At 33.9% G+C, this 12,417-nt stretch overlaps 1 protein-coding gene across 1 annotated transcript; it reads left to right on the top strand.

The window, feature by feature from the left end:
• The first annotated feature begins 5,676 nt into the window (after nucleotides 1-5,676).
• Nucleotides 5,677-11,539, top strand: LOC110776050 (WRKY transcription factor 55). The gene is made up of 3 exons (XM_021980628.2): nucleotides 5,677-6,315; nucleotides 8,226-8,360; nucleotides 10,638-11,539. The coding sequence occupies exons 1-3, from the start codon at nucleotides 5,834-5,836 to the stop codon at nucleotides 11,188-11,190; spliced, it is 1,170 nt and encodes a 389-aa protein (XP_021836320.2). The 5' UTR covers nucleotides 5,677-5,833; the 3' UTR covers nucleotides 11,191-11,539.
• The last annotated feature ends 878 nt before the right edge of the window (nucleotides 11,540-12,417 follow it).

The following is a 12,417-nucleotide window of genomic DNA, read 5'->3' as shown; positions in this document are numbered from 1 at the left end:
AGTATTCCGGGACGGAGGGAGTATAAATGTTGTGGGTTAAAAAGTATAAGATAGTAAATTTCATGTCCAAAAATAGTATAAAACACAATGAAAAAAATTATGAAACAGATTAAAACATAAAATGCAAAGTTCATTTTAGAACGGGCTTTTTTTCGAAATAAAACCATTAAATTACTAAAAAAAGAGTCATACATCTATGAAAAAAATATGAATCTAGCAGATACATAACAAATTAAATTGAATTTAATAAAACTTATTTTCAGCAAAACTACAATCGTCGTACACCGATCATCCTTTATGTCCTCTTTTATATCGTTGTTTTATACAACTTCAACGAGGGGGTCTGTCAATCCGTTGTATCCGTGAATATGATTTCCATCTAATTGTCTAATTTATTGTAGTTGAAAATTGTCATCCTTTTCAACTCCACATAAATCTTCACTAAATGATCAACTTGTACCATACTAAACTCAACCAAGTTTACTAAAACTAAATCCATCATAGAATAAATTAGATTATTTTCAGCCGATAAGAGCAAAAAGTTCGAAATCTTATAAAGAAAAAGAGGATCAAATATTTGTTGGTTCAATGGTGATTGAGGTTGAATTTCGTAGGGCGGACCACGTATTCGGTCCCCCGCAACAACAATTGATAGGGGATTGAAACTTATCCACCAAGAACTCGTCCCGAATCCGCATTTGCCCCAATGATGAATTGGGTGGTAACACTAGAAAAAATAGAAGGAAAAAGAGGGATAGGAATGGGGGGGGGGGGGAGGCAAGGTAATGCATGTTGAATTGAACCATCTACCCATAATCTTACGGCTATTAAATAATTCGTAGGACTTATTTTAGTGTTTTTTCCCTCTATCCAGTAAAAAACTTATTCTAGTTGTACGTAAATTGTATTTGAATATCCCTTATCACATTCATTATTCACTAGGGGTGAGCACAACAGGGTACCCTGTCAAAATTTCAGGAACCGAAACCTGTTGCAACATGTTCCTGAATATGAGAACCGAAACCTGTTGCAACAGGTTCCTGAAAATGAGAATCGGAACCGGAACCTGTTATAACAGGTTCCGATTCAGGGTGCCCTGTCATTTTAAATTTTAAATAAATTGTTGTTAATTTATTGAAAAAAAAGTTACTTTATGGTTTGGGCTTTATTTGTTATATCGTTTGGGCTTACATTATGCTTCTAAAATTATATTTTCTAAAAATTAGCTTGGATTTTTTTTTTTTTTGGGAATACGCAGCATTTTTATATGGCCTTATCCCTTATTTTGAGCATTTTATATTAGAATTGGTGTGTACAGGGTATCCAACAGGGTATCCGTTCCGAAAAGTTGAGAACCGGAACCTGTTGCAACAGGTTCCCAATTTTTATTACCCGCACTAGTGGAAAAAGGGTCATTTGCATCGCACTTTTAAGCACATTTGCGTCGCACATCGTGCGTGGCAAAAGCTCTCGACGCAAATGACTAAAAGTCATTTGCGTCGCACATTTGTGCGACGCAAATGAACCTCATTTGCAACGCACATTTAGCAAATGTGCGTTGCAAATGACTTTTCAGCACCATGCCTGAAAAGTCATTTGCAACGCACATTAGCTAAATGTGCGACGCAAATGACTTTTCAGCACCATGCCTGAAAAGTCATTTGCAACGCACATTAGCTAAATGTGCGACGCAAATGACTTTTAGGCGAAAAAAAAAAAGTCATTTGCCACGCACATTAGCTAAATGTGCGTTGCAAATGACTTTTTTTTTTTAAAAAAAATTCGTTTTTTAATATTTTAGTTACAACCCAATAAAAGGCAAAATCACCATAGATCACCCAACATGTTGATAACCTAACTACACTTTTAACATAAAAGTTTAAGTGAACCATAAACGAATGAGGCCCAAGATATCATTCAAGCAGATGAAAAAGAAAGTGGAGATGGAAACAATAGCCATGAGATGAGTAACTTGAATATGGAGCTGAGTAAAAACAACAACAATCTCTAGGAAGTTGATGACCAAGTTGCAAAGACAGAGAAACTTGGACTGCAACAGACTGCAGCCATAAAGTTAGTACAAGAAGCACTTAATGCAATCCTACAATATGATGCAGAGTCATTTCATCAACAGCCAAATCCAGTCCAAGAAATGGCTACCCAGCAACCTGATTTCCTACACAGCAATCTGACATAAAAGGTAAGGACCGCAACCATACAGAACAACTCAGCTACCCAGCAACAAGCCTGCATCACCATTGACCAGCCCTTCAGAATTGTACAAAATAGTTCACCTGTCCAGCAGTCCACACAGGACAACAGAGGAGTGTCATCTGAACTTTGTCAATAATCATCTTCTGAGGTGGTTCTTCCCTTAGTTGCTCATCATTATAATCATTGTTCACATAATATCCTACTCTAATCATTATCATGGAGTGATAATTATTGCATTAGTGACAACGTTTCCTCCAGAAAGGAGGTTGGTGGGTATAAGTTAAGGTTAAAAGGAAAGATACAGAGGAGTGTTAGTTTGCATCAAGAGATACAATTTACTTTTATAGACATGTAATATACTTTTGCACAATTTTAGTTTATTTAAAGTCTAGTTTAATAAACTTCGCCCGTATTACATTGGAGTTGTAAGCTCCTACAACAGTTGAAGCAATAGAAACTCACCGAAAGACACCTTAAAACATTCTTCATGATAGCCATAGTACAACCTACGCAACCTGCTCTCTGTTTCATTAGAATAAACAACTTCCCAACTGATCATCACAAACCTCAGGACACTTGGAAGTTTCATTAATAATAAAACAACCATAGCAAGCAGGCATATATACACTTCCCAACTGATCATCACAAAGACTACCAACCAGAAACAACCAAAAATAAAGGTTATCCAACATCCAAGTTAGATATGGTTACATATGAAGCACCCATAATAACCAAGGTTATCCTACGTCTTCCTGACAGTCACAATATATAAAAGGAAAGATATGCCAATACAATCAAAGGGCCCAGGAAATTCATTGTGAATGAAAAAAAGAGAGCAAGCTCTAGATAATTAGTGGATGCAAGATTCCAATTTAATTTATGCAAGAAAAATACAGAACTGTAAAAATCAAAAAAAGAAAAGAAAATGAATGCAGGACCTTGCGAAAGGCATTGTTCACGGCGAGCATCAAGCTTACACTGGTTCAATTTCTCCGGCATATTCGACTGTTACATAAAAAAACTCCATTGTCAGACCAAAATCAAACAAATTACAATATGAAATAAAAATAAAAATTTGAACCGAGAAAAAAAAAGCCGAGAAATTAAAATTGAAGCACACTAAATTATGAATTTACAGCGTTCGTGCGACACTAAGCCACAAATCTGTCCTAACTGATGTTCTAGGCTTTTTACTATAACTTTAAGCAAGTTCGTTCTGGAGTCTGGAACGACCAGTCTATGGTCAAATTGGTCGCCATTAACTGATACTATTAAGAGGACATTGTATATCACTGCACCTTATTCCCCTTCCTCATGACACATTTCTAGTCTACTTCAGAAATTAAACCAAAAATTCTCAACTTTCCAACAAAACTCTAAAAGCGCTAACCAGATCAATAACCAACCATTATTCTCAACTATAACACTAACTAACCAATCCAAATCAATAAAAACATCTATGAAATCAACAAGAAATATACCAGGAAATTAAGGGGGGAAAGAGTAAAAAAATCTAGCAAAGAAATCACAATATATCACAACAATCAATCATTCTAAAACAAACAATGCAAATTTCGGATGAAAACTAAAATTAAGAAGAAGAAAAAAAGGAAACAAAGAGAGTTATTCAAAGTCAGTAAGTAAAGAAGAAAGATACAAACTTCTATCTGAATTCATACAACTTCAAGCTGATTAACATTTGCAAGCCAAAATGTATAGCTTAATCAAGAACAAACAACAATAATTCAAAGTCTTACTATAGTCTCATACATTTTGGAAACATGAGGAATGAAACTTACCATCGGAGTAAATCTTCTTACTCCCAAACGAGACTCAATTCAGCCAAACCACTGCAACAGAACATTCAAATGAACACAATGTCAGAACAAAAAAAATCTGCGCAAAATTAACAAAAACAAATTCATAATCCCTAGCAAAATATTACGCACACTCACCCCCTCATTGTTCTAAATTATTGGAAATTAGTGACCTAATTCACGTAATTTCTCACCAAATCCCAAACCCAAAAAAAGAAACCCTAAATCTTTCAAATTAAACAAAAAAGTAACCACAAAATTCAATGAAAGTGTACCTGATTGAGTAAATAAGGGAATCAATTGAAGAATTAGGGTGAAGAAGATGGAAATTGAGGGTAAGTAAGTGTACCTGATGGAGACAGGGATCGATTCCTATTCAGTGGGCATTCTCCAATGGAGGCGGCGGCGGCGGCGACGGCTGTGGCCTACGGTTCCAGCGAAACTCTCTCTAAATGTAGCTGCGCCTGGTGTAGGGTGAAGAAGATCGATGGAGGATGAGGGTGAAGAAGATCGAAGATCGATGGAGGATGAGGGTGAAGTCGTGAAGGTAGCTGCGCCTGTTTGTTTTGTTCTTCTACAAATTAGGGTGCAGTACGCGTGGGTGAGGAATATAAAAACTTCCGAATTTTTTTTACCTCCTCTGCGTCGCAGAATTACTAATCTGCGACGCAGGTGACTTAAAGAGTCATTTGCGTCGCAGATTAGTAATTCTGCGACGCAAAGGAGGTAATATTTTGCGTCGCATTATTACTAATCTGCGACGCAAATGACTCTGAGAACATTTTAGAGTCATTTGCGTCGCAGATTAATAATTCTGCGACGCAAATGACTAATTTTAAAGCTTAGAACTGTCAATTGCGTCACATGTTTAAATGTGCGAGGCAAATGTGGTGATGCAAATGATTGTTTTTCCACTAGTGCCGGAACCGCAGGTTCCTAGCTAACAGGTTCCGGTTACTATTTAGGGTACCCTAACTTTTTGCTCACCCCTATTATTCACAACCAAAAGTGGATTAAATTAAACAGTCATGTTCTACAAAACTAACACAATTGATATGTTCATAGAAACACAACTAATAGTGTGTAATTTTCAAATTATTTTTTAAGTTTATAAGTTATACTTGAATATCGTTTATTTTTCGTGAACTAAATTTATCTGGGCTAATGTAAATTTATTGTACTTGAAATAAGGTGGACGTGGTGTAAAAGAAGCAAAATAGCAATGATTACTTGATGTAAATACTTGAAAGTTCAAAGTGTAATAAAACAGTTGAAGATTAGTCCATTTATGAGAATGTTCCTTAAAACCACAAAGTGGGTTATAATATTACTCGACAAAATATATGTTGAGCATAATTTCAAGAAATCAAAGTCTCCTCCGAAAAGAAAGAATATATAAAAAAGAAAAGAAAAATCCGTGTTTGAAATCAATGGGGACATCCTACATTGATCTTCTCGTAGACTTTCAAGTTTCAATTCAAAAAGGTTGAAATATATTAATTAATTAAAGTTGGATTTATTTGCATGCATATATGACTTAGTCACACCCTTAAAATACTCCTCCCTTTCCACACTTAATTAAAGTGGCATTTCATTGAAGATTCCATACATTTTGGCTCTCTTTTTATAACCCAATCATCTTCATTTTAATTATCATCTTCACCACATCAAATCAAATCAAATAAAATCAATTGAAAAAGCTTACCATTTCATTATAACGTTAAATTAGTGTTAATTACAATAGTGAGCTTGGACCAAGCACTAATAAAAAGGTAGATTGTAGTAATAAAGTGTCACATATTATGGAGGGGGGTGATAATAATAATAATAAAAATAATAATGAAAATATTATTAATGATTCAACAATGAGTTTATTATTTCATGGTTGTGACTTAGCCAAGAAAATGGAATTGGATATTTCTAATAGTATGTGGGTTGGTGGTGGTGGTGCCCCTCCATTGATTGTAGCACAAAAGTGTGAGGAGATAATAGAGGTGTTTAACACGGCAAAGCAGCAGCTTAGTAATTCCGGCGGTTGTCTGCACCAATTGCCATTGGATTATCATCATCCTTATCAACCTGCAGAGATGGAGGCGGTGTTCGAGTACGCGCACCATCATCACCCTAATAACAAAGGTAAAGGAAAGGAGGAGGTAAGAGTCTCTCTGAAAGCTGATAGCGGTGGCAAAGATCAAGAATTTGGAGTACATGGAATAATGACGGATATTGGTGGTAGCTCGACTTCGGGTTTGAGGAGCTCATCATCGAGGAGGTCTTCATCAAGGTGAGAAAAACAAAACAATTAAAACAAAAAACATGTATGAATTTGTTGTTTCCTAGCTTGTAATGATGTGTGTATCCCATATCTCTATTCTGTAAGGGAATTAGGTGTTCTCTATAGACTAAAATATCATTGCTAACTTTACAATTTAATTCTCAATAGCTAAGTATTTTGCTAATTTTTAAAACTTCATATTTAATGCAAATTAACAAATTACCAAAACAAAACAATATAATGCATACAATTTTTCCTATTGACAATGTAATAGCAAAAAGCCAAAAAGTAAACAAAGAGTTTAATGATTTCTGTAACAAACATCAACTAAGGAAGTAAACAAAATAGGGAAATCAGCCCCGTAATACGTTATTTTCTATCACATGCAAAAACAATAAAACATGCATGTTAATAAAGGTCAAAAAAATTCTAATAATATTACAAGTTTATTACTTCATAATTACCAAAATCTCTATTCTTTATAAGAAAAACTAAAATTATTACAATTTTATTACTTCACAATTACCAAAATCTCTATTCTTTATAAGAAAAACTAAAATTACCTTTGTAATTCGGTTTACTGTAAAAGTTATAGGAGTCTAAACAATTTTAAGAAAAAGGGTAAATCAATGACTTCATCCTTAAAACACCAAAACAGTTTATCTTGAAATTGCGTTCATACATGTGAGTGTATATATCTTCCTCCCAAATCCATGTACTACCTACATTTCAAAATGATATTTACACTTCCCATTTTAGTTTGTTTCATAATGTTCTTTACACTTTGCTTATTCTATTTTTTGACATAAAAATTTACTACATTGCCATTCTAACCCTACAATTTTTACAAATTTGCACTCACTTTCTCTTATTTTATTCATTTTTTTTTCTTACACCCGCCCACTTTTTTTTGTACATTTCTCTTACTTTATCTATATTTTATCATATTCCACCAATTTTTTTACTTTGTCGATTTTAATATTTGTGCAAACACTAACCGTAAAGATCTTTATGAAACGGAGGTAATACAAAGGAAGAAGAAAAAAAACATAAATTGTGTCATTGAGCTTTATCATTTTTAACGGCAAAAAGTCACGAATTGGATTGCTTTAGATCTTTTTTACATTTTCTTAATTTTTCAAGTAGTCATTATACGCTAATAAATTTTAATTTTTTAATGACAACATACATGCATTCTTAATTTTTGCACGTATCGTGTGCATAAAAGACTATATTATACATTGTTGTATATATATATCCGCCGTAAATCAGATTTTGAAAACCATATTAATTAGTCCATGAGATGTTTCATGTTAATCATATATATAGTTCGTTATATGTGAATAAATCATTTACCATCAATTCAAACTGTTAAGTTCTACGAAGTATATCATTTTGTATAGCTGCTAGCTAGTGTCCAATCCGTCGACCATACTTTCATCTATGTGTTCTCCATTAACTTAGCTTAATTTTACCTTTAAAAAGTACTAGTACGTATTCATGTTAGATACATATACTTGACAATCTGATATGTGTATAAATAGACGTGCATACACGTACTTAATTATTCGTAACTACGTACTTTATAGTAGATGTTTTTTCTATAAATACGTAAAGATCAGACAGTTGGACTCATACGAGTGACCTACTGACATTCTGACACAGACATTCCATCTTGTTCTTCGAATGCATTAATATTAATATTTTTGTCAATAAATAGACATTACAAAATAATCATTTTATAGAGACGAGAAATTTCGTCGATCTTTTTGAATAGTCCAAATCCGTCTCAACATGATGACTAAAGACGGATTTAAGATGGAAATAGGGCGTATCAAAAAAATTTATACACACGTAGTACGGTATAGCTAGTATTACATAATTGTGATTTGTAATTAGTAATTTTGCGAAAATGACAGAAATGATGAAGAAGGGCGCTATCGAAGGGTGAGGATGGCAGCTCCAAAGATAGGGAATACAGAGATGCCACCAGAAGATGGTTTCACTTGGAGAAAATATGGTCAGAAAGAGATTCTTAACGCTAAGTATCCTAGGTAATTTCTTCTAATTATCCAACATCATCACTTTAATCAATTTTTTAATTTTTCATGTTCTCTTTCAGTCGATCTGCTATCAAACCGTACATGTAACACTTATTTAATTGTCAAATCATGCTCAATTATCTATTACGATTAGTTAGGTAATAACGTAGTATAGGTCGATGATGTGCCTATGTGGTCAAATGGTCTCTTATAAAAAATTGTATTTTATTTTTACTCATTCCTCCTTGAACTTCTAGACTAATTTTGACTCAATTTTGATTTCTATTTCTAGATAAATTAGACTGGTCAAACTATCTTTTACCGTTGAATCAGTCTGATTTCTCTCTGTTAGCTTCTTTTTGTGACAATATTGTCAACACCGTTCTAACTAAGATATACATAGTAATATTTAATTGTTAACAGTTTACCAAATTCATCATCAATAATTAAATTGACTTGTACGGACGTACTACTAGTATATCTTAGATTCTTCGGGAAATCTTTGTTGGACAGTTTGGTAAAATAATTGGAATTGTTAGACAAGCATCAAAAAATAAGTTGAAGGAGTCGAAACTTTAAAACAAATTCAAATTGAGACGGAGTATATTACTTAGATTACCACATCAAAATTAACTAGTACTTGAAATTTCTAGTTATCCTTTTTTTTGTTGAACAGTTATTCAAAAAAATTGCAATGAATACAATTAGTAAGTGATTAATAAGGTGAAAAATTGCAATGAATATATGTAATCACTTATTCATATTGGATTAATAAGTTATTACATATATGTTCAAAATAAGTGATTATTCAGTAGTTTTGGGATATTTCAGTTAAATTTTTTGTTAAAGAAATTGTCAAAAAATAATTATATAATGCGTGCACATGATCTAATCTAGTTTATGTAAAAGTGGAACATATTAAATAACAAGTTGTTTTAGTTAATTAGCTTGTCAGTGGGATACAAATTAACTTAAAGTTTTAATTAGTGGCATGGACGGAAAATTGGATGAAATGCGTTAAGAGGCGGTGAATAAAAAACGCTTCACAAAATTAAGGTGGTAAATGTAAAATGAAAAAATAAACGTGAAACTTAAATTACAAACTTTTATATATAAGGCGGTGTTACACAAACGACCACCTTGAAGTTTCCTTTTTATTTTGAATTTTTTAGTTTTAGTTTAGATCCCAATTCTAAAGTTCCTATGTTTTAGTTAAGAAGTGGTGAGTTTTCATCGCGTCTCTTGTGTGACCAGCCACACCATCAACTTGATGGTGTGACGCGGGCGCAACATCTACAATGGAGAAGGTTATTTACTAGTGTTACTAGACTTTATATGTTGGTGTTACTTATACCTCGTATTCACTGTTACTTTTCTGGTTTTACTGCAACTTCTTCAATTTCATGTAAGAGGTTCCTTGTATTTTCTATATATGCTGGTGTTACTTATATATTGTATTCGCTATTACTTTTCTTATTTTATTGTAGGTTCCTCAATTGCATGTTAGAGGTTCCCGATATAGACTGGTGTTACTTGATTTTCTATGCTCGTGTTACTTTTAGTTATTGTGGTTTCTTTAATTTCATGTTAAAGATTAATTCCTTGTATAGAATGACGTTACTTGACTTTTTTTGCTGGTGTTACTTATACATGTATTCTCTGTTACTTGCCGTTAATATTACGATGAGTATTAGTTAAAATATTTTGAACTTATATTAAGATATCAAAGTTTGAGTTATGATTTTTTGAGTTTTAGTTTATATTTTTTTGAGTTTCAGTTAAGATTTTCTTAGATTTTGTTAATAATTATCTTGTTTTAGTTAAGATCAAATTTATTTTAGTTAGTAAAGAGTATGTTTAAAAATTATAACTATTTGTTTTATAATTTAACTATTTTATTTTCGATTAGTTTAGATTTTATTATTTTTAATTAAGTTTTACACTACCCAAGGGTAATTTTATGCCCATTGGTGCTCCCTACCACATTTTCTCCTTACATGTAAGGAGAAAATGCGAGAGGGTCCGCACATAGGCATCCGGGTGCATCTAATATGTTCTAAGTTAGTACTTTAAAAAAACAGATTTTTTTTTTGAATGATGACGCCAGCATGACATGTGCGGTCTTTCTTTAACGTTTCGGTCACACGATCTTACACAAAAGTTGCTCAACTTAAATGATGGTAAATATTAAGTTAAAAAAAAATTGGCGATACAAATATTATTTAATTTCAGTAATAATATACGTGTAATTTGTTATTTGATGTATTTGTGCCTCTTATACAAATGTAGGAGTTACTATAGATGCACACATCAAAAACTATACAAGTGCAAAGCCAAGAAGCAAGTCCAACGACTTGACGACGACCCATTCACCTTTGACATCCTCTACCGGGAGGAACACACTTGCCACATGTCCAACACAGCGCCGTCCTCCGTCCCATCACCACCATCACAAACCGTTCAAGACATATTCCTTACTCCCCACCACCCAATCACAACCGTTGCATCTCCTTATCATGAGTGGCTTTCAATAGACCACAGTACTAAACCTTCATTATTTGAGAGTGCATGCACCACATTTGTCGAACACCAGCAACAACAAGAATTGTTATATCGTGTGAGTAGCAGTAGCAGCATCCTGTGTACCAGCAATGCAGAAGGTGAAACCTCCACCGTTAGATCTCATATTGGAAGAGATCATCAAGCCGTTGATCTGTTAAATAATCATCATATGGTTGATTGGACTGAGATGTTTAATTCTGGGAGCAGCAGTAGCAATAGCATGGAACTTATTTTTGCCCCTACTCAAGATAAATGGGACAACAAGATTAGAAAAGGTTAATTAAAAACTATTTAGCTTCCGTGACCTCACATTAATTGAAAATTTTAAGATTTAATGTAAGTTTAAACTTTTATTAACAAGAAGTATTAATTTTATTCTTTTGATACGTATGGCATAGGTCATATAAGATAGACGCCATCATACAGGTAAATAAAACAGGTAGTGTACATTATTATTCCTTGAGAAAAGGATTTTCTGATGTAATTTTACTTTAAAACGAACCATGTACGTAGCGACTCTGTAGGAGAAGGTTAATAGCTACTCTTAGTTTTGTTTGTATTTCTATTAATTCAATTATTTATCTTAAATATGTTGCAAAGAGGGAGATCAATCGTAAAAATCTATTCATTTATCAGATTGCTGATGGACTATTAATCTATTAATATTATGATATGATCGAGAATTAAATTATGGGTACCGGTAAATGTGTAACGTTGTAGTACAAACTTTGTTCCGGTGTCGAAGTGGATGAAACAATGGGCTTCGAATGAAGGCCCTTTCGTGTGTGTTGAAGATCTTGCTAGCTTGAATATGTCGTGTCCGAATTCACCTGCACAATACACAAGTTACTGGCTGGCCTCGGGGGTGTTTCCGAGGAAAGCCCCTCCGATGCCTAAGTAAGAACGATGCTCGGATTCTAGAGAGAAGTTCTCTAGAAGAGTAGTCTTAAGGCGATAAATTGGACGTACCTTGGTATGCAGTGTTTGTACAACAAATCCCCTTAGGTCATATATTGCAAGTGGGCCTTGGGCCTTGATTGGCGGCTGAATAGCCTTTTTGGAATGTAGTGTTTGTGGGTTTGATGTTGCTGTATTAAGCCATTGGGCTTTGGACTTTGTGGCCCAATTGATAGTTAATTGGGAGCCCAAACAACATGCCCCCCCAGACCCAGTCCATTTAGGAATAAATGGGCGGGTTTCCATGTATCAGAAGTTGGAAAGTTTTCCCTCTCTTTTTTCAAAAAGGGGGCGTTGGAACCATGCACTTGTGGGACAGGTGTCAAATGGGTGCTCCGTGTATGGCGTTGATCGAACGACCCAGAACAAAGTGGAAGTTAGGCAGTTTCACTGAGTGGTGGCCTATAAATACTCGATCCAAATCTTCGTTCAAAACTTTATTCGCAAAAATCTTTCTCAAATCCTCCCAGAATTCCGGTGGTTTTTCCTGTGAGTTTCCTTTAGATCTTTGTGAATTTGTCAAGAATCAGCTTCGGATCTTTGTTCCATT

The sequence above is a fragment of the Spinacia oleracea genome, chromosome 1 (assembly GCF_020520425.1).
Source record: "Spinacia oleracea cultivar Varoflay chromosome 1, BTI_SOV_V1, whole genome shotgun sequence".
Lineage (NCBI taxonomy): Eukaryota > Viridiplantae > Streptophyta > Magnoliopsida > Caryophyllales > Amaranthaceae > Spinacia > Spinacia oleracea.
This window is presented reverse-complemented; position numbering and strand designations above follow the sequence as displayed.

Bases quoted from the DNA above. Each gene is read 5' to 3' on its own strand.
- LOC110776050 (XM_021980628.2), top strand. From the start codon at position 5,834: ATGGAGGGGGGTGATAATAATAATAATAAAAATAATAATGAAAATATT. The intron at 6,316-8,225 runs GTGAGAAAAACA...CGAAAATGACAG, and splicing joins TCGAGGAGGTCTTCATCAAG to AAATGATGAAGAAGGGCGCT. The intron at 8,361-10,637 runs GTAATTTCTTCT...ATACAAATGTAG, and splicing joins CTTAACGCTAAGTATCCTAG to GAGTTACTATAGATGCACAC.